Source organism: Plectropomus leopardus, chromosome 19 (assembly GCF_026936395.1).
Source record: "Plectropomus leopardus strain MGB_pleo_1.0 chromosome 19, ASM2693639v1, whole genome shotgun sequence".
In the NCBI taxonomy this organism is placed as follows: Eukaryota; Metazoa; Chordata; class Actinopteri; order Perciformes; family Serranidae; genus Plectropomus; species Plectropomus leopardus.
This window is the reverse complement of record NC_142194.1, coordinates 20,179,480-20,202,605: the sequence shown is the minus strand read 5'-3', so window position 1 is coordinate 20,202,605 and position 23,126 is coordinate 20,179,480. Positions and strand designations below refer to the sequence as shown.

Here is a 23,126-nt window from a genome sequence, read left to right as displayed (position 1 = left end):
ACACAAAACTAAACACACTAAACTTATCATCCTTCATATTCTTGGATGTAGGTACACAAAATTTAGTAACCAAAGTAACCAAACAGAAAGACAGCGTCCTTGCTATTGTCCACAACAATTGGGAACAAATAAGTAAAGACAACAGCCTTTACGGGAACTATCCCGATTTAAAATAGACCCACGGATGTGGGACTCTCGTCTTTCTCCTTTAAGTCGATGTTTTCCTCTGTTTCAAACTTTCAACCTGTTGCTGAGGCGCCTCTTAAATACCCGGGCGCAGGTCTGTACTCCAGGCTGTGAGTTAAGCACCTACTCCAGACTGTGGAGGGCAGCAGAACACTTCACAGTGTACAGCCGGCCGGAACGTCAGTAGAAGAAGAAGGTACTACCGGATGTCGGAAGTGGAGGCAGAAGAACAAGTGAAGAAGAAGAAAAACAACAACACCAAGAGATCGACATGGCCGCCGACAGTGATGTGAGTTTCTTCTTTCAGTAGCTTCGTTAAGAACAGCGCAGTTTTCCAAACGAGCGTCACACAACAGCAAGTGAATTCATGTCAAATGTGTTTGCGTCTCTTGCAGCCAGAGTCGGAGGTGTTTGAGATCACCGACTTCACCACCGCGTCAGAGTGGGAGCGGTAAGAGACGCATCTCTCTCAAGACAAACACTGCACATTGAGATGTAAATATTAGTCATATTCAGCAGCTACCGCAGCGCCTCGCCGCCACAGTGACACGTCCACATAGTGGTTTTCTCCGGGCCCGGATCCGTCCGCTTCAGCGCGGCTGTAACGTCACCGCGCAGACACGCACCGGACATTAGTTTGGTGGCTGCAGCTGATTTTCAGCCCTGCTCGGTGCTCGACTCTTGTGTCTGTGTTCAGCATCCAGCTGGCAGCTTCTACCTGAAACTGTCTGGTTTGGGGTTTAATGACTCCTACCGTCATGTTTGCTGTATTAGATATCTGGCAAGTTGATCTTATAATAATCATAATTTTGGAAACTGATTTCCCTGAAAAAGGAAAGTTCACCTAAAACACAAGAAACTTGTGCTAACTATTAAGTTTACTCAAAGATTAGCTGCATTTACTTAAATTTGTGACGTTGTCGCAATTTAAAAATGACAAGTGAAACTATTTTGTTCTTTCTAAGTGCTAGAAACTCAAGTAAACCAAGTTAGTCTGCTTTGCCTTCAGTTGAATACACATATATAGCACAGTAAACCTGCTTCACTGAAGTTGCTAAAATTTAGAAAGACTGATTTAATTAAACTTTTCATTTTTAAGTTGCAACAACTGCACAAAATCTAGTAAATGTAACTACAGTTTAAGTCAAGTTAAGAATTAGATATAATAGTTATGTTTACTTCCAGTTTTTAAGGCAGTCAGTGTAGTGTTGAAGACTTTTTCCTCATCAATATGTGTTACTCCTACATCAACCTTACTCAGACCCTCCAAGGGACTGTATTTTATTTATCAGAGGAGAGGAGTGGCTGGGATGTTACTTTTTTTTCACCCCCCCCCCCAAAAAAAAGCTCTTAATGTTTTTCCCAATCAGTCACTCTCCTTCCACCATAAATAACTTCTTTTTTTTGTATTCACACCACATCTATGTTGTATAGGAGCCAGTGCAAAAAGCATCCAAACAATCATCAGAACAAACATTTAATTTCTTAAGCAATATGCAAATCCTCCTAAAAATAAAGGACCGTTGAAGACTTTGCTTTCGTTTTTACGTGTCCCAACTGTGATAATTGGTGTGATTTTGCAGATTTTTATAGAAAACATGCTTTTCAAACCGGCTTGTGGGATTTGGGGTTCAGAGATTATTTAAAATAAATACAAAATGATGCTATTTAAGATTGTATGTCCTTCACCTAAGTCAAAATAAAAGCTTATGTTTTAAAATGCCTGACCTGTTTTGCACCACACCTTGCCATCTTCTCAATAATGAACAGCCCCTAACCACCGAGCGAGGCGTTATATCAACAGGAGAGAAACTCATCAATGAGGAAATGTATGTCGACACAACACAGGGAGCATTTTTACGTTACAAAGATGTTTAAAAACAACTATGGCAAATGGTGAAAATGCATTAGGGAACTGTGTATATCCAGCCAAACCCTGTTGCTGACAGTTAAACTTTGATCTACTTGAAGGTTTGTGTCCAGAGTTGAAGAATTACTAAATGACTGGAAGCTGATGGGGAACTCAGCAGGACTTTCGCCTCCTGAGAAGGTAAATGTGTCCTCACAAGCCTTCAATTATTCAGCCGAATAACACCAGTGAGCAGGGCGCTGCCATTAATCTTCACTCTCTTACGATGCGTCATTATTTTATCACAGGGTGAATACACCAGCGGCACCTGGGGGGAGAAGTCTCAGGATATTAATTTTGCAGACTTTAAGTTCTACATAACTCATTACTTTCTGAAACAAGAATGTGAGAAGGACAATGGGAAGGACAAGCCTGAGGAAGGTACAGTTATGTTTGCATGTGTTAAGTTAATAGCAATATTTTAGCAGTCTCACTTTAACCTCTTGAAACATGGAGCAACATCACTTTTCCTGTGCACCTTTAACAAGTATATAAATCTTTGAACCCTGAGCAAATTAACATGATGTCTTTTGAGAAACATGAGAAAAAGGCAATGGGAAACCTGGTAAGAAAGGTTCCACAAATTGCAAGAAATTAATAGATTTAGAAAATCTTTTTATAAAGCTATGGAAAAACTATATTTATAATCATTATAATTATATATTAAAAATTGTGTTACATAATTATTATCATTTCTTAAGCAACTTTCAAGGTAATTTTGTTTTTATGCTTTCTTTTTCTTGTTTTTTATTTTAAAACTAATTTTAATGTAATTTTCTTGTGTGTTTTGCTAATTTCTTGCTATTTTTGGGGTAATTTCTCTTTTCATTGCTCAATGAATTCTATCCATGTTTTTGAAAGTAATCAAACCAATTTGCGTAAGTTTTAAAGGATTAACTTAATATTTACGGTATTGTATTTGTGTGTGCTTTTTTTGTTACATTTGTGTGTATGTGTTGCTTTGCGGCATATTCATTTTCTACAGTAAAGTCCTAAAGCCTAAAACGTTGTGTTTAAAGAAACTGACTGCGTCACTCTCTTTGAAAGAGACTTACTGAGTCTTAAAATCTTAAATGGCACTGAAAGGTTATTAGACAAGTGAAAAAATACTTAATTCAATCAATAAATACTGCTGCTTGTTAAATAAGTATAATTGATTATAATAAGAAATCAAAAGATTCAGCAGTTTTCCCCCTTTACCATTAAAAAAAAAACCAAACAATTTTCTATTTCTTGGTCCTCACAATTCACAATTTATATTTTCCCCTATTTTCTCCACATAACATTCCCTGTTCATTTCTAATTTCCCTTATGCATAGATCATAGGGAATGTTGCCTGAAGACATTTGTTAATAAAAGAAGGCAAAATTTGACAGGTGAAAGAATGCACAGACAGTACAATTCAGCCCTTTATTACCTGATGTTGAACACAACTCTCCGTGTGTCCAGATGCCTTCCCCGTGGCAATGCAGGACCTTCTGTGTATGAACAACGACTTCCCTCCTCGAGCCCACTGCCTGGTCAGATGGTGAGTTATCATTCATTATGTTTTCATGCAAAAAGAAATCAGGTTGTGCTGATAACTGTGTGAAAAGGTGTTTGTTTACCTGTTTACCCGCAGAATGTTCCGGGTGTTATTTTTGAGCATGTCACAGCTTTTGCAGTCTTTTCTTGCCCCTGTCCCAACTTTTTTTGGAACATGCTCAGAATAAGTGACGAGGACTCATTGCTTGTCCGTTTCCTGAATGTTCAGCATCTCCTCGAGTGCCTGTTTTACACGCTCTGCTCTGTGAGATCTGCAAAACTGATGAGCATGCTGCACTGCACGCTTTAAAACAAAAGTGGAGTCAATCCAGTGTGCAGTGAGGCCAAGCAGTGACATTTCGCTAACACCAGAACTCCAAATGTTTGCAATAGCAGTTGCATCTGACAAAAGTGGTACGTAGGTGGTCACTTACCTTTTTGTAAAGCTCTGGTAGGGCATTCTCTGAAATGTTGAGTGTCATACTCCAAAAGCTCCAAAGGCTGCAAAAACCTGCATTTTCTGCCACAGCGATGGGCTGGTTGTTCAAAGCGATGTATTCATTTACCTTCTCTGTGATATTTTTTTCCCTTCTTGCTGTCACAAGGAATTTTATTCTCTCCTTTTTCATTCAAACCTTTAAGTAAGACTCGAGAAGACTTGGGAAATAAATTGGGAGATATTACTTTCAAAATGCGAGAATGTTTTTGGCTTCCCTTTTAGGACGCACTGTCTTTGTTCTGATTCATTTACTTCATCAACGATTGAACGTGACAGTTATCTTTAGTCTTTGTTGTTGTTTGATAGCCACAGATCAATAAAACAGTCTGCATTGTTTGAAGTTTGACTGACTTTGGGCACAAAGATTTCTAACTCACTTGTCTGACCCTGCATATGAAAAAAAAAAGCATTGAATCCTGGGAATATACTGCCTCAGAAATGCAAACTGGTGTGGATTGAGAGCGAAGTGGAAGAGAATGTGATGCTGATGTTAAATGTTCTGCTGTATCTGTGGCGACAGGTACGGTATACGAGAGTTTGTGGTCATCAACCCTGGAGCCAACTGCGAGGCTATCATCAGCGAGTCAAAGTGCAACCTGCTCCTCAGCTCAGTCTCCATCGCTCTGGCCAACAGCGGCTGGTGAGTTGCTTTCCACACTGAAGGCAGCGGGCTTTTCTCTGAACCCCAAATTCCTCCCGATGGCTGTTTCATCTGTGTGATTATATGTAAATGTGTGCAGATCCATTTACCATATACCATTACATTAACGTCCTCATTGTAATGCCTCCTCCTCTCTGTCTTGTGCACTCAGCCAGGTGCCGATGTTCGTGCAGATCCAGCAGAAGTGGAGGCGGGTGTATTCTGGAGAGTGCCAGGGCCCGGGTGTGCGCACTGACTTTGAAATGGTCCACCTCCGCAAGGTGCCGAGCCAGTACAACCACCTGTCTGGCCTGCTTGACATCTTCAAGTCTAAGATAGTAAGTGCTAAGGAATAAGACACATTAACACACGCACACACGCACGCGCACACACACACACACACACACACACACACACACACACACACACACACCCACCCATATGCAGAATCACTTAAAGGATTTAGGGTGATAAAATAGCAGAAATTGAATTAATAAATATGTTTTTTGTGTATATATCACCTGAAAATAGGAATCTTTGTGTTGTTACCTTAGAATGAGCCATTTATGCCTATTTAGGGAGCAGGTCCTCGTCTACGGAGATCGTCATGTTAACCGCCATATTTCTACAGTAGCCCCAAAAGGACAAACCAAACACTGGCTTTAGAAAGGACCATTTGTGTTTTTGCCTCATCCACCGTAGTTAGCTGTTCCACCACAAGAACTTTTGTTTTGTTTGGTTTTCTTTTTTCTTTTTTTTTACCAGTTTAAGTTACCAGTTGTGTTTGTTTTGGAGAGGAGGAGACCTTTGTGGATAATACTGATGACTAATGGTTCCTGGGTGTATTGTTTCTTTGGTTCCAAAGTTTCTTTAACAGTTTGGTCAGAAAGAGCTTAATCATCTTGTCTTTTGTTTTTATTTTCCCCTCAGGGTTGTAACCTTTCCCCTCTACCTCCCATCAACATTGCCATCCGTTTTACCTACATTCTCCAGGACTGGCAGCAGCATTCGTGGCCACAGCAACCTCCAGGTAGGTAAATACAAAACAGAGGCTGATGTAGTTACACATTATGATTAAATAATAAATGTCTTTTATCACATCTGGGGGAATCGATGGAAAGCAGTGTTGATATTATTGCAGACAGCCACAGATAAATGCATGTATGGGAAATCCTGCTTGATATCAGAGTACAATAATATATTATTGTGATTAAAAAATCTAACCGTTTTAAATGCAATATCATTAGGGTTTTGCAATAAATGTCATTAAATTATGTCAAAGGTGGTTACACATTGATGTACAAATATTCAAAATACATACATACAGACATGTTTCACATATTTTCCACCAGTGACACTGAAAATGTCTGAAAGTGAATTTATGTGCAGTTGGTATCGATTGGGAAAGATGACAGATGTAGAGGGTGTCTCCTGTCTCGTCCATTGAATGCTGTAGCTCCTGTAAATGCGTCATAACCTTTTGGTTGACTTCCTGGATGGGGCATGCCGTACATAAATATTTTGTTTTTGATGACAGATTTACCGCCTTGTATATTTTGTTTGGCTTTCTGGCAGACTTTGACACACTCCTTGGAGGTGAGGTGGGAGGAGTCGAGTTTGGGAAGCTTCCATTTGGAGCCTGTGAGGAGCCAATCAGGTAAGGGCATTGCAACTCAGATGACAACACATTTCAAAAACTTGCAGTACACTACAAACCAAGCTGAAATTGTTTTGTCTTTAGTACTGATGTATGTGAGATCCCAGCTCAATATTTTGGTGCATGAGGGAGGTTGTATCTTTTTGTTTCTGTTTGTTTATGTGTTTTTTTAGTTGCATTCACTTTCTGCAGAAATACCTCCACTTCAGAACAGAACATATTTTTCTTTTCAGGGTCCATTTTCTCCGTCCTCCACAGACTTAAGTTTCTCTCAACCTTTTTTCATCATGTGGGCAGGTGGGAGGTGGGAGGAGATTGTATCTTTTGTTTTTGTATGTTTGGGTTTTTTTTGTTGCTGTTTTGCTGTGTTTGCATAAAAATAAAAACAGTTGAGCTAAAACTGTAAAAAATGTTACACAGTGAATGTTTTTATCTCTTAAGAAAGCAAAATTATTTAGTGTCTGTTTTTGGATGTTGCAGTGAGCTTCATCTTGCAACCACTTGGCCTCAGCTGACAGAAGGGATAGTTGTGGATAATGATGTCTACAGGTAAGAGTTTCCTGGATTTGCAGAGCTTTCATAAATGGTTAGATGGCAGTGTATTTTGTTTACTCATTAAGATTTTTTAAAACTTTTATTTGTTCTTTTTTGTTTATGATATGAATGTTTACAGGTTGCTGTAAACATCATTTTTCTTAGGGAAACAATAAAAAGCATGATTTAAAAAATAGCTAGATGGAAACTTATTCATGCCATTACACAGCAGCAGTGCACAAAGATGTATGCTAAAACAAATGCCAAACACAGGTACTAACAGGGTGCAAAACAGCATCCTCGTCTTCATCACAGCCTCCAGAGAGTCCAGCTCAGCTCCTCAGCTGGTCTTTTTAATCTATGTCTATGGCCGTCCTGTTCCATCCCCAACACACCGCAGCATAAAAGATAGCGCTGGTCATCTCAGACTAATGCAACTTTTGTAGCATCTTGTTGCAGACGTCAAAGCCTCTTAACTTCCATGGGAAGTAGAGTCAGCTCTGGCCCTCTTTGTAACTCCGTATCATTAACGTCTGCTAGCAAACAACCCCAAAATACCTAAGAGCTGATTTGTGTCAGGATGCATTGTTGTTTAGAAATGGTAAGCTACAGTTATTAGCAGAGTTTTGTTAACACTGCGCCTTAGTACCCCTGCCAGCTCAAACACTGGCCCTTTCACTTAGAATATTGAAAGATTTTGATTTGTGATTTGACCTTTTCTTCATTTAAATGAATAAATAAATAAATAAATAAATTGCTATGAAACTGAATTTACATGATTTTTAATAGATAACAGTAAATAAATAATATTTGTGACCTCAGTAGTGTTTTCTCAGATTTAGTCTGTTGACCATAATCTGAACAGAAATTTGGACCAGCAGCATGCTTTATGATTTAACCAAATATACACTCTCTTTTTTTATGACTCGGCAGTGACCTCGATCCTCTCCAAGCTCCTCACTGGTCAGTCCGAGTCAGGACAGCTGAAAACCCTCAGTGTTTACTGGGTAAGGTTAATCCATTGGTGTCCAGTGGACATTACAAAGCATAACCACAATTCAGTTCTTCTTTTTGAGCTTTTCAAACTGTGTGTGGGTCGCATCTTCTTGCAGGAACTTCTCCAAACCATTGATAGCTCCAGTGCAACCTTTGCTGATACACAAATACTGAAACAGTCAAACTTTTGAGAGCTTAACGCGGAGGCGACCTGTTAGATTAATTATTACACAGCCTCCGGTCCATAGTCGCGTGGTCGTTCACACCAGGAGTTCATTTCTTTGCAACTTTCAGCAGCGATTCTCCGTCTCTGCTCTGCTGTCTTCTAATCACAGAGGGCTCTGTCCCTGCTTGCCTCTGTGTAACTGTGTCTGTGAGCATGTGTGTCTCTCTTCCTCTGTTTAGACACAACTGTAAGGCATTGTTGTGGAAGAACTGGATGCATATTTTATCATTTATCATGATTAAATCATTCACATCATATCCAATATATCCTTTGTATCGCTCATATGAGAGTATTTAATGTGTTTTCCTGTTAGATTCACTCGTGACTTGCGGAAAAACTAGACCAGACACCAAAACTATTGATGCGCATTGATGTTCAATATGTCTTTGTTGAAAAGCAAAACAAGAGACTGTTAATGCCTAATAGGGTCCATATTACCCTTAAAAGCAAATAATTGCATGATTTTGTACGGTATTTGTAACAATGGGCATCATTCATCGAGCTCTTAAGAAGAAATTTCTTCTTAAAACCCACTTAAGCAGTTTATACGAAGAATCTGACATTCACCAATGTTTTTGTATTGGGATTTGTTCTGAGGTAGGAACAGAATCTAAGCACACGGGGAAGCTTTAGCCCGCATGTTGTGCTGACATGTTTGTACAGAATAATGAATTATTGTGTTTTCTCCAATTCTACAATTATATAATATTTTAGGATTTATATTACAACAACATTTTTTATAATTTATTGTATTTTTTAACAATATTTTCATGATTTAAGAAAAAGATAAAAATTCCCAATAATACTTCAGTTCACATCAGTTATGTTAATAGGAACCATGCCAAATAACAGTCATTGATCAAGCTAGAAAATATCATAAGTGGGTCAGACGGGCGGGACAAAAAGTGAAGAGGCAGCGTTCAGTTACAGAAAATGGTCTCTCTTCACCCTCTGTCCCGCTCTCTCTTTCTCTCTCTGAATACGCACATGTACTCCTTACACAGCGCTGCAGCATTTGTCTTTGTCCTCTGTCCTAACAGCTGTGCTACTATAATTACACATAGTTTGCAGACATGGGATTCATCATTTAAAAACACAGCGATGAACAATTCTGGGTTTTAAGAACATGTCCTGAAAAAGACGTAGACTTTTCCTAAGAACAAATTTAAGAAAAAACTTAAGATATTGGTGAAGCCCAATAACTTCAGCAAGATAAATAATTTTGGGGGGGCAGTTTAATCAGTGTTAGAAAAAAAAACCTCTTTTTCTCTTCCCACACAGGTGACTTTCTGACAGAGTTCTTTAAGCTCTGCTCTAGAAAGGAGTCTACAGAGGATGTTCTGGGACGAGGATTGGCTGAAGAGGAGGGCAAAGGTCAGCTCACCGGCTGTATTGTTTAACACTGGAACTACACTCGTTAATTGTTTTTCACTATAAAGTCACTACGCTAACCGTAGTATAAATAATGGAAACTAGTGCATCATTTACTGGTTGTGAAATGTTTGCATAGTCTTCTATTACTCACCTCTACAACTCTAAGTACTGATGTTCCCTCAGTTATACAGTATACATTATTTATACAGTATTGAATATTAGATAATAACTGCAGTGTGATTTTAAATCCTTTTTTCCCCCCCGCAGAAAATAGTGACATCACCTCTGCTTTATCGAAGCTGACAGAGCCAGCAGCAACAGTGCCAATTTCCAAGCTGTCTGTCTCCAATATGGTGCACAGTGCCCGAAAGCACATCCGCCGCCGCCAACGCATTGATGAGTCACCACTCAGCAACGATATCCTCAATTCCATCCTTCTCGTAAGAGCCATTCATGCTGACTGTTTTATATGGATATTGTTTCATAAAGACAAACATGACAACAGAAACTACAGCTTAGAAACATTCTCTGATCACAGATTTAAAATACGATGTGCAGGAGAAATAAATCAGAAAATTCCAGTGTGCACAGTGTGCACAAAATAAAAGAAAGCATTTAAACAAGCATGGGCCTTGAGATCTTGACTCTTATCCATCTTATTCAGTCTAACAATTCAGAACTGCAAAATTGATGAAAGTAGCATCTCAATATTTGAGTGCCTTGGTACACCTAAAATTAATACAGAAATGTAACCTTTGAACACTGTGAAGCATTTATGCCAATTTAGTGCAACGACAGGATTAGGCTTGGGCAAACGTGTATGACAGGCAATAGGCTTTGAAACTGGGGGATCAGTTTTATGGTAATGTATATCAAATTGCACTTTTCTATTTAAATATTTGTGTTTTTTTCCCTTGCATGTCTCAGTATCTCTTCCCAGATGCTGCTGTGGAGAAGTCGTCAGAGAACAGCAAGAGCAAAACTGCCCAGTCAAACGCCGGTGTGAAAGCAAAGCAAGACAAAAACAATGACGATGTAGGTTTGACACTTAAACACTTTCACACTGTGAAAAAAGGAGTGGGGCGCCAGACAGGTGACATGTAAGGTTTAAATTAGGGATGCACGATAATATTGACACGTCATTGGTGAGGGATGATATTGGTTTTACGATGAAATATCAGTATCGGCCAACATGCTGATATCTGCTGATATCACAACTAATATTTTTATTTATCTTTTTTTTAATTGTCAAAGTGAACATGTACAACACATCCACCCTAAGTTAAAGTATGTTTCCTATTTTGCACAGTGAACAAATATTATATACATCAAAAAGCATTGTATTTTATGTCTCCATCTGCTGGTGGGGCATCATGATAAGAGTATGTATAATCTGATGTTAATTCCATACAGAAGAGACTTGATCACTAAAATTATATTGAAAAAAAAAAGTGGATATATCTATGTCATCATTGGTTGTTGAGTTGTTATGTATCAGTATATTGGATATTATATAAAAATCAAATATTGTGCATCCCTGGTTTAAATCAAGTCAGGTTTTAGGGTCATTAATGCATGTTTTAAATAAGAAATTGTACATGTAGCAAACACATTTAAACACTGGAAAATTGTGAAAAGAGCTATAATCATTGCAGAACCATAACTATCATTTTAAAATGGCCTTTCAAAGAAAAAGGGGAAAAAAGCAACGCTTAAATGGAAAAAGCAAGATGCCGTGCAAACCTTAGCTGCATTCCCTGTGTTTAGTTCACATTAAATTAATTTCCACACTCAATTCCTGATCTGAATTAAATTTTTCATAGCTAAATATACATGTTTAACATGCTTTCCATCTCTCTGTGTACAGAACCTTTTCCTCCATCTGAAATCAGCGCCAAGCGACAGTCTGACTTACCGGCTGGCGCTATGTGCATGTCTGGTCAACTATAACCATGGCGGGCTTCGTGCTGTGGCTCACCTCTGGCAGGAGTTTGTTTTAGAGTTACGTTACCGCTGGGAAAACAACTACCTCATCTACGGGTGGGTACAACACACACCTGGGCTGCTCTCATGTCTGAGACACACTGCCTGCGTGAGCATGATGCTTGAGTTTTTTGAGCTTGTACTCGTTGCCTTCGTTGGTTGGATTGGTTAGGTTTAGATGTGAGGAGTGAGATTGGTTGGGTTAAGTTGATCCAATCAGGCGCAGAGTAGGGGTCATGCCTCAACCACACGCAGTTCCCGGCAAAGCATCAACAGGGCAAATGATCTGTTACAATATTAACAGGGTGCCCACAGACATGGAAAACCTAGAAAAGTCATTGAATTTCACAATCACATTTTCCAGGCCCAGAAAATTAATGGGACTAGTTCAAATCACTGAAAGTTTGGAAAAGTCTTGGAAATTTTTGTATCTAATGTAATAAATGACACTGATGTAACATAATGATAACATAATGGTTTCTGTAGCTGATGATGTAACGTAGCTCAAATATGTGTCAGAGTGTGACAACGTTTTGGTTGTTCAACACAAAAGTTTCTCCATTTTCTCTCCACGTTTTGTCTCTCCTTTCATGTGCGCCCATTCAGCATGTCAAATAATTTGTAAGCATGTGGCTTTAGGAGAGAGGCGTACAACTTTAAATATCTTTATTTTGCATTAATTTTACTGCTGATTGTTAAAGAAAAAAGTCAAAACAGTTAAAAAAAGTAGTTGATGTAATTGCTCAGTGTATTAAAACAGTCATGTTTGCTGCTATGCACTCACTTCTTCTCTTCTCTGTGTTTCCTACACTGCAGACTGGCTGGTGGACCTCCAGATCTTCGCTGTTGTCTTATGCATCAGAAGCTCCAGGTAGCTATTTGTATAAAAGGAATACAGTGTGTTTTTGAGCTAAAATGATAGATCAAATTAATTCACAATGCACAGCAAATTAAGCAGTGGCTATTGCCATCTCCAGTGAGGAGACGTGACACTGGGAGAGAATGTTGGATTTTAGGGCATTTCTCAGATTTAAGGATGTTTCTGGGATTTTGTGGACATTTCTATGATTTTAGGATATTTCTAGGATTATATGCCTGATTTTAGGATTTTTTTTTTTTTTTAAACCAGCTCTATTATTATGCTGTTTTATGCACTCTGGCACCTTAATTAAACCAAAAGTCCCCAAAAAAATTCTCAGTCTGAATCACTTTATTTTTATTGCTAATTAGAAAATGGTTGGGGGGCTCTGTCACTCTGTCAGGGGCCAGATTTAGCCGACGGGCCTTAAATTGGGTATCACTGAGCTAGACTGTTATAGAACTGTTTGTAATAGTCCTACTGACACCATGTATTTTTTTTTGGTGAATTTTGGATTATTTAGAGGGAACAGGATTCCCTAACTTTAAATCTAACTTTATAAGCATAAATCAGAAGGACAATTAATTGTCCTGTTTCTGCAGTTTCATTAATCCCACTTGCTCTTTCTGTAACGGTTGTGTCCTGTCTGAATAAAGTTTTAAGTAACACTAATGCCTGTATGACATCAAGCCATCGCTCTAACAGAGAGATGACGACAGCGTTGTTAAGACTCCCATGTCTGAAAAGGTTTTATGTTTCTGCATAGATGCTGAACTGCTGCATTGAGCGGAAGAGGGCCAGAGATGAAGCCCGCAAGGTGCTGGAGGGCAGCAGAGGGAGAGAGGGTAGGGGATCTGCTGGCTCCCAGAACGGCCGCCCAGTACCAGAGTCTGCAACAGCAACAGTGACTGCATCCACCTCAGCAAGGGAGGTGTCTCCGGGGAAATCCTGGGACTCGTATAGCGACAGCGAGGACGAGTTCTTTGAGTGCCTGAGTGACCAGGGGGAGATGGAGGCTCCGCATGCTGAGGCAGAGAAGGATGGCAGTAAAAGAAAAGCAGAGGGTAGGCTACATCCTCATAACAACATGACTCTGCTCAACTCTACAGAGCCTCTCTACGTTCCTGTCACACAGGTCAGAATGTTTCTGTTTCTGTCTCTTTCACTCATTTTCATACATATTCACAAAGTCTTTTAGTTTAAATGTATATGTATTAGTCATTATTTTATTGTATTATTTATTATTTCTGTATCATATTGATCTAATCTGTTTTTACTTGAACTTTTATTAATTGTTGTACTATGTCCATATCATCACATTACTGTATTTTATTCAAAATAAAATATATATTGAGAGAAAATTATTAGTTACATAGAAGTGTTAATAAAGGGTCAGGGCTATACAAAGAATAATATAATGATAAAAGAAGAAAGAAAACCTTTTTGTAACATGAGTTACATTTGTTAATAAGTCATAGGGTTAAATAGTTATCATGTCATGGGAAGCAATCAAGAGTGTTAATATTTATTGATTTATCAGTTTTATTTCCCAGCCAGTGAGTGGAACCTGCAGATCATAGACAGACACAGGAAGCTGGTCAATTAAAAAGATACACTATTAATAAGTTTTAAAAAAAAAAACCATGTATAATTTTGAATTGGTTTGAATTTTAATGTATTTTTTTAGTAAATATTCTTGTTCATTTATTTATTTTTCCACACATTTCTTGCTCTTTTATGGGTCATTTCTTTTTAAGTTGTTCATTGCCAAGTTCATTCAAGGTCATTCTCAAGTTTCAAAAGGGTTAAAGAGAGACTTAAAGATACGCAAACGTATTCTTTTATGAGAAAATCTTTGAACAAAAGACACACAGTAAGTAAAATAGATTTTATCTTTGCATACTGTGCCAAATGCCCTTTGAAAGTCTAGAAATATCAGATATTCATTTTCAGTATTTGATCAAGTAAATCTATTACATGCGGCCATATGAGGTATGGAAAACAATTCTTTAGATCAGTTAAAGTTTTGCGCTCAAACCACAAATGAACAAAAACTCTTGTGCAAATGAGGCAACGCTTTAAGTGAATGGAAATACATTGATGTTGCTGTGTGTCTGTGCTGGATTTTCAGGAACCTGCTCCCATGACTGAGGATCTGTTAGAGGAGCAGTCTGAGGTACTGGCCAAACTGGGCACATCAGCTGAAGGTACCCACCTTCGTGCCAGGATGCAGAGTGCCTGTCTTCTCTCTGACATGGAGTCCTTTAAGGTGAATAAGCAGACATACACATATTCATCTGTACTTGTACACACATTTACTGTCCACATGTATGTCCTGCGCACTCAATTTATTTTTATATTTGAGTGTTTAAGAGCATGTTGTCCATTAATCAGAAGGCTGGGTGTTCAATCCTCAAGTCCTCAAGTGCCCTCCAGAGGGTACTTTGCAGATTTCCAACCAGTTTTGTATCATTACAGTGTGGGTAGTATGTGTAAATGGTAAACCGCCTTGAACCTTTCTTTTTTTTCTTTTTTGGCAACATTTTTGTCTCCCCACCAGAGAGCAACCTTTTTCAAAGACATGGATGTATTTCAGATCAGTTTAATAAAACTTGTTTCCTCGCTTTCCAAAGGCAGCCAACCCAGGTTGTGTTCTGGAGGACTTTGTGCGCTGGTACTCACCCAGAGATTATGTGGAGGAGGAGGTGGTCGATGAGAAGGGTAACACGGTGGTGAAAGGTGAGCTCAGTGCCAGGATGAAGATTCCAGGAAACATGTGGGTAGAGGCTTGGGAGGCAGCCAGGGTAACACCTGCACGCCGCCAGAGAAGACTGTTTGACGACACTAAGGAGGCCGAAAAGGTAATTTTCAGTACAGCTGCACAGTACACCTACAACTGACATCAAAAGTCAGTGACTCAAGTAAGTTTACCAGAGGCCTGTTTCATAAAGCATGCTCATAAAAGGGAGGATTTAAGTCCAACACCTGAATAAAGGGACCTAACAAATCACCGGAGGCTACAGCAGTTCTATAAAGGTCAGTTCAAGTTCGCTGAGCCAGACTGACTGGAGTCATGTTCAAGTAGTCAAGATGATTGTGTGAGCACGCTATTCTTAAACAGCCCGGGAGGTCAAACATGAATCGAACCTGATATTCCATGGCACACAGCAGTGGTAAACAGAGAACATCTTATTACCAAAAAAAGGTATTACAGTAATACAGCTGCCAGAGATAAACCAGAGAGAAAGGCTGGTGAGAAACTGCTGATCAGATGAATGCATAAGTAGCAACAAAGTTAAAATTTAATGAAATATTTTTATACAGTTTAATTAAATATTGAGCACAATACATTCAAACAGTGAGAACAGATAACCTAGGTCAGTGACACTCAATTTACAACCCGCAGGCAGTGGTAGAGTTCTCAACGGGCCAAAGAAATTACAACACGAACCGACCCAACCTGACCCGCATAAGTTAAAGCCCAAACTCGCCCGGTGCGAGATCATTATATTAAACGCTGAGCCAGAGCCCCACCATATCAAACACAACAGTGATCGCATACCAAAGACAGCACCTGGATCATTTTCAACGTCTGTATGCCGCTATTTCAAACTTAGAAGCCACAATAATATTTTTAAACATAGTTTCCCATTGTGAAAATATAGGATAGACACACATGGATTTAGATGCCAAATTTTTGTTTGATTTTACATTTACAAATGCACTGTTAACTTTTCATAAGTAATAATTAAATTTAGAGCATAGACCCACAGGTTTCATAACATGTATCATATAATGAAGTACAAAATGTGTAATTTATTGAATTTATTGAAGTTGATTCTCTATAAACCTATTAATTTTTGACTGAACGTGATTAATAAAGATCTATATTGTAATTTAAATAAAATGAAATAATAAATCCTATGACAGCATAACAGATAGTCTGTATTAAAATCATTACTCTTTGTTGAGTCATTCCTGTAGGAATTAGGCTTAGTCTGACAGTCAGCCTGCCCCTGATCAGGTCAGTGTCCCGTCATAAGTTGTCTCAATGACTGAGCTTGAACTATGATTATTTTGCTTTATGGACCTAAATAAACTGAAAATGTGCCAGACTAACCGAAATAAGTCTGGGTTATTTGGTAAACACGCTTTATGGAACAGGCCCCAAATGTAACTGGGAGAGAGCTGCAAATAGCAAAACAGTGCAGATACGTAAATGGTGAAAACTAAACCTGTTTTTTATTTACTGTCTTTTTCAGGTTCTCCACTATTTGGCTGTGCAGAAACCTGCAGATGTGACCTGCCACCTCCTGCCTTGCATTCTCCATGCAGCTATTTTGAAGTTAAAGGAGGAAGGTGAGTCAAGATAGTTTTGTTTTTTTCTTTCTAAAAAAGGGCCATGGCTTCTCCTCAATCTCTCTCTTTCAAATTAACACAATATTGGTGATTCAAGCAAGGTCACTTTGCATTTCTTTCATTCCCTTTAGGATGGCAGGACAATCAAACACTTTGTAGACATGCACCAAGAAAGACCTTTGCATGCAGAGCTGTTGCGTTTCATAGACAGAATGAGAAGAAGAGAAGAATTCCTGCTTGACCTCATATTTGCAATAAAGCTGTGTTTGGTTGCTGTAAGAAATCTGTCATTAAAGTAAATTAGTCAAATTTAATGTAAAAAAAGGCGCGAGGGAATCGTGTTATAATAATGTAGTATACTCTGCTGGAACAATATTTTAGAGTGGGATATAACACACGGACAGCTCATTCATAATTCTCTCTGCTTTAATCAGCTGTCTATTTTAACAGCCTCGTCATTGTGTTTTCTTCTCTACCCCCCCGTCTCTCTTTTGATCCGCTTGCTAACAGAATCGGTTGAAGACCTGCCATCAGTCAGAAAAAGTATTCAGCAAGCTACAAGTCAAGCCAGCAAGCTGCTGCAGCCCGTCAACCATGACTATAAGAAGTTAGAGGTCAGTGACAGACGGGGCCCTGAAATGAACTCCACATACTGTTCACATCTGGCACATCTCTGATGAAATAGAGTATTGTCTTTTCTCACTAATAATATTGTGTTTTACTCACTGAAAATATGCTGAAGGCATTTTGTTTTTTTTGTTTTTGTTTTTACTCTTTTTTTTAAATGTCAAGTGCACTTTTTAAAATATGATTTATTTCATTTTTTGTGTCTACTCTACAATTTTTGTTACATTGAATTGGTTTGAATTTATTTATGTGCAGATGGTGGTGGTGGTGGTGGTGGTGGTGGTGGAGGGGTGTTACTTATGCAGTTGTAACTATAATTAATTGTAGCATTTTGTTTGACTTTAAGTACCAATAGAAAGATCATGAGCAATATACCAAAAAACTTGATTTCAACATTGTAGCTATTGTTTTTAAATTTCAATCCAAGGAGTGGAAGAAAACTAAAACAATCTTACATGTCTGGACCACACTCTACTTGTTAATGTGCTTGACTCAAAGCTTATTTCATGTGAAGTTCCTCCAGCTTCTGCTCTGACTACATGTATGTGTGAACTTTCTCTGTAGGATTTCATCAACCAGTTGATGGCCATGGAGACGGCCATCACCCGAGCTCGCTCGCTCAAGGCCAAGTTTGCGGTTTGTGAGGGCGGGAAGGGAGAGCACACAGAAGATCTAGAGAAGTATGTTCCACACAGCTTTGTCTGAACATCATGTCAGTGTGACACAGGGCGACATCATTTACAGTAGATCAGCTGTCCTGAAGGAGTGATTTGAAGGGGAATAGAGTACATGGTACAGATACGTTAACTTATTTTGCACATATCACTGACACTGCAGAGGTTAAAACTTTTGTATCACAGGCTACACAACTGAAGCACAAGTATTAAAGAATAAAGTCCACTGTAGACTATTCAAATTCTGTGTAAAGAGGAGTTAAAAAGTCATTTTCTATGACCTTTCACCTTAAAAAAAACCCTATATATGCATGAACATTAGATGTCAAGAGGACGATGGTGGAGTGGTTGAGGGACCTTGAACAATGTTTTATCATGGCTGTGCACCCGCATGAATATTATTGAATGTTTCTAGTCAGCTGAGCTGCACAGCTGTGAATGAAAGAGTTTATATCATAACTTAGTCCATATATGCACATCAGTTGCACTGACTTATTTGCGAAGCCTAACAGCGATATTAGGAGAAACCGTTACCGAAGCTAAATCAAGCTGTGACCAATTACCTGCCTAGTGCCACTGGACAGTATTACTGACTACACCAGCGCTCCTGGAATCATGATGTCTTTCTCAGGTTTGTCACCTCCCTGCTGGAAGAACCAGAGGTGCTTGTGATTGGAGCTGGCCAGGGGCCGGCTGGCAGCATCATCCACAGACTGTTCGTCAACTCTCAGAGGGTAAGCAGTCACACGTTCCTGCTTCCTGTCACACAGTTCATCAGGGGTGGTTATCTCATTATATGGTTTATTGTAATATATGTTAAGATTTTCATGTAACTGGGTTTCATTTCATGTTTGAAAATAGGAGCAAAATTGGAGGCTAATAACATTAACAGTGTTTGGACAAAGTTCACTGCCCTGTAACTGGAGTCAAAGTATAAATACTCTGGGTCAAATATTACTCCAATACAAGTGAAAGTTGCTGAGTCAAATTATTACTTACGTTAAAGTACTGGGGTTCTTGCTTTTAAAAAAAACATAAGTATTCAAAGTTCTTTTTGCTGGCAGTATCATCCACAGACTGTCTACAAAAAAGTCTTCTTTTTTTAAATAAAAGGTCACCTAATCCTAATTGTTATCCTTTTCTTTCATTCCAGCTCTCACTGAGTTCTTGTGCTCATTCTTGGCACATTATTTCAGTCAGAAGTAAACAACATTTGTTTTGAAGAAAGCTAAAAGAAACCAAATATGTTGAAAGCAAAAACCTCCTTTATTTATCTGCAGATTTAAGTTGCCATGAAAGGTCAAAACACAGCAAATAGAGGGGAATCAAGTCCTCTCTGAGTAGATGATGCAACTCACAGCTTTTTAATTTCCATTTCAAGTTATATGTGCTGCCCCTTAGCATAACGATATATATGTATGTGTGTGCTTGTGAGGTAATGTGCAGTCCTTGGACCCTCTTGAGACACAAATATGTGCTTTTTCTTTTTTGTTGTACATTTTCTTTTTCTCCATCCGACTGTATTTTTGTGTTGTTTCTTCCCCCGCTGCTTACGTGAAGCTGGCTGACTTCACCAGTGACGAGGTAACCACAAGCAATGAGACTTTTCCCCCCAAATACCAGTTTACCTCTACCCTTAAATAGTCCCTCAGTAACTTTCAGCAAACACACACACACAGTTATACAAGTTCAGAATCAGAGTTTTGGACCCTAATGTTAATTGACCATGAAGACAAACATACAGTTTTTGAATATTTATTTATTTGCAAATTCACAGTCAAGCACACAGAGACACAGACACACAGCCTCTCCTTCAAAGCTTCAGTCAGTTCCATAGATGACAACCCTTCGAGCAAATGAAACCCCTCAAGACCTTTCTAAAGCCCAAATACACCAGTACATCTTAACAGAAATGTATGTGTTTTATGTTCATTTTCTTTTATATTTCTCCGATGTGACCTGCTTTTAAAGCAAGGAATATTTGATGACATGGAGGTTTGAAAATCAAAATATTATACCTGTGGTAGCTTTAGTCTTGTTGGTCCTTTGTCGCAGTGTTAGAAAGCTGTGGTTTGATGTCCTGTAGCTCCAGCTCAACTACCAATATCAACCAATGGGCACATAGAACCAGATCACTTAAAGTCACTATACATTGTTTCTCCTCCCTTTACAGTCTTCAGATTTAGGAGGTTTGAGGAGTCATTTTATTTAGCTTCCCTTTTTCATTCTGCTGCTGAAAAATCTCAACACTGAGTTGTAGTACTGGCAGAATTGGAAACTGAAGTACTTGAAAAGCTTGAAGCTAAACTATTATACTGTCATAGATGGACATTGAAATTAACAAAACTGCTAAAAAAGAAATGTTTTGCACAGCCCCCCCTAGAAAACTCCCATTACCGTTTGTGGGCTTTTATCGGGAAAATCCAGTGTCACAGCGTATGCCACATTTCTGCAACTTCACAAGTTTGATTCTTCAATGGCTCCTTTGTTGTATGTCATTCCCCTCCCTCTCCACCTGTTTCCAGTCCTCTCTTTCATCTGCCAAATTAAAGAGAAAATGCTAACAGAAAAGAGAGAATAAAATGATTGCTGTTTAGATTGCCAATTTATTCAAACATTGGTTATACTTTTTAAAATGGTATCTATTTAATGTAAAGAGGTGCATATCTAAAAGGGATTTATGTTGTGAGCATTAAGTTATAATCTCAGTGAGAATTTGGTTGCCATTGAATTTAATAACAATCCAGGTTTAGTTAGTTCATTATGTTGGGTTACTCTAATGAAATTACTAAGCTGAAGTAACTTTAAAAATGCCCCATCTATGTTCCTGCTTCCATCTACAGTAATGTCTTCAAATGACAGCATGTTATGTATGTTACGTAAAGGAGAATCTTGGAAGTTTCTGCTTTTCCTGGTTTGTCTGTATTTACTTCCCCTCACATACTAATTATTTGTAGCTTCTACTTATTCTCGTTTTTATTTTTTACTTCTCTATTTATCTGCACTTATTTCTATCTATGCTGCTCCTCTGGGAAATTAATTTATCCTACCTTAAAAAGATCGGATACTCGTAATTATACTGAGTTTGTTGTATAAAAGCTATGTATTTGTGAGCTTTTTTGAGTTTGTTGTATAAAAGCTATGTATTTGTGAGCTTTTTTGAGTTAAGCCTTTTGTAGAAACCAATAGTCTTGGGGCTGAGTGCCACAGACAGGTAAGGGAAGTCAGGAAGTATTCAGAGACATGCTATATTACTGAAACTTTAAGTTTATTCATTCTGAAAATATAAATTTGAACCAGCTCACCTGTGTTTTTACCTTTTAACAATAGTATCAGACTGTAGTTTTTATCCTTTTATTGCTGGTGAGTAACATCTCATCTTTTCTCCACCCTCAGGCTGCCCTCTTGGCACCGCTGGATGAAGACTTGGAGCATGACAGGAAGTTGAGTGGAGGAAGTCATAAAGTGCCTGACTTCCCTTCTCCAGCAGGCAGGGAAATTCTGTTGCGTACATGTGTCCCTCGGCCAGCACCGTACTCCAAAGCTCTGCCTCAGCGGCTATTCTGTGTGTTGTTGAGGGAGGAGTTTAGGCTGGCAGGGGCCTTCTCTTCAGACACTTCCTTCTTCTAAGACCAAATGCCTATTACACAGTATTTTATCTGAAACCTTGCGCCAGTAGCTCACGATGATTAACACCTTGAAGCCAGAACTGGAAGAGCGTTGAATGTCAAGGGATGGCATAGTAAAATGGTTGTTTCTTTGTTGGTCCTCTGTTGGTTAATGAGTTTGTGGGTACAAATGCTTGTTCAGTGAATGTTATTATTGGGGATGTCCCGATAACATTTTTTTGCCCCCATTCCCAATCCAAGTCATCTAATGTTTAGTATCTGCTGATACGGAGTCCTGATCCGATACTTCTGTTTTTCTAGATAATACATCTGCACAGTGCACACTTTAAGAAGGCTTCTTTAAAGTTATTAAAATCAATCCAATGTATGGCCTATGCTTGACAGTATGAATAAATGAACAGCTCTGCAGTGCATTAGCCATATCATTATTATTATTAATTTATTTCGCAAAATAAAGCATGAAATGATAAACCTTCCCTTTAATCTTTTTGGCCTGTCTGAGGAGATTCCCTCTAAATGCCCCTGTGTTTGTTGCTTTGATGCAGTTTGTGTCTCAGTTACCTGATTGAACTGTATTCCCTTGAATGTTTATTTTTGTTGTCCTCACGTCTTGTGGCGGATTAGGCTTCATCAACACATAAGTCATGTTGGCTTTTTGCTCGTGTTGGCATACTTACAGTGGTGAGTGAAGTTGTAGTAAGCTCCCCACAGCTTTGCTCTCCTCCTCTCTCCTCGAAGCAGGATGGAGAAACAGCATGCGTCAGTTGAAGGCGAAATGCTAGACTTTGACACTGAGCTGACATTTCAAAATTGCTCATAACTTTGGTAAGTAATGTAAATAAACAGCCTCTTACTGCATTTTTGTTTAAGGTGTGTGGTGTTTTGAGGCGGGCTGGGCTCAGCCACTGCTTTCAGAGGCGTATGGAGTTTGACAGAGGGCAGAGACAGCTGATTAGAGGAGAGATGACAAAGGTTGCACTCGATGTTTTTGTGCATGAAAGTAAAACACCTGTGTGATAGCTGACGTAAAACAAAAGATCAGCTCAGACTAAGATAAATATTCCCGGTCCCGATCAATCAAAAAATGCCTTGATTGGCCTCGATAACATTGTACAAGATGGGATCAGGACATCCCCAGTTTTTAGTCAGGAGAGACATATCTGTGTTGGCTATATATCTCCAACAAACTGATGAGCATTGCTGAATGAAATTTCAAAGAGATCACTTTGTGTTGCTCAATTTGGTCCTAATGGTATTGCATTACATTGTGGTTACTTACTAAAATATCTGTATCACTCAGGTAGTAGGCACATCCAGATTTCATGTACTACAGACTCACTGTGCATGATTTCAAATATCAAGCGTTTTTATAAAGAGGGAATTTAAAATGAAGTGTCACCAGATTTCATCTGTAGATGAGTGGGCGGCTTAAGACTGAGCTAAAAGATGC

The 23,126-nt window shown here is 38.8% G+C and overlaps 1 protein-coding gene across 3 annotated transcripts; it reads left to right on the top strand.

The window, feature by feature from the left end:
* The first annotated feature begins 312 nt into the window (after nucleotides 1-312).
* rab3gap1 (RAB3 GTPase activating protein subunit 1) lies at nucleotides 313-22,087 on the top strand. Of its 3 annotated transcripts, none has more exons than XM_088069656.1 (25): nucleotides 313-475; nucleotides 582-637; nucleotides 2,158-2,236; nucleotides 2,344-2,476; nucleotides 3,545-3,623; nucleotides 4,639-4,758; nucleotides 4,931-5,096; nucleotides 5,689-5,788; nucleotides 6,334-6,415; nucleotides 6,896-6,964; nucleotides 7,883-7,956; nucleotides 9,453-9,545; nucleotides 9,813-9,985; nucleotides 10,473-10,580; nucleotides 11,413-11,585; nucleotides 12,345-12,399; nucleotides 13,154-13,522; nucleotides 14,519-14,656; nucleotides 15,021-15,248; nucleotides 16,650-16,746; nucleotides 17,257-17,360; nucleotides 17,938-18,053; nucleotides 18,679-18,781; nucleotides 19,608-19,631; nucleotides 20,019-21,156. In XM_088069656.1, the coding sequence occupies exons 1-25, from the start codon at nucleotides 458-460 to the stop codon at nucleotides 20,046-20,048; spliced, it is 2,787 nt and encodes a 928-aa protein (XP_087925782.1). In that variant the 5' UTR covers nucleotides 313-457; the 3' UTR covers nucleotides 20,049-21,156. The 3 variants fall into 3 exon arrangements, with proteins under 3 accessions (XP_087925782.1, XP_087925781.1, XP_042363424.2); XM_088069655.1 differs by lacking the exon at nucleotides 20,019-21,156 and adding an exon at nucleotides 21,444-22,087 and having other exon boundaries at nucleotides 317-475; XM_042507490.2 differs by lacking the exons at nucleotides 19,608-19,631; nucleotides 20,019-21,156 and adding an exon at nucleotides 21,444-22,087 and having other exon boundaries at nucleotides 323-475.
* The last annotated feature ends 1,039 nt before the right edge of the window (nucleotides 22,088-23,126 follow it).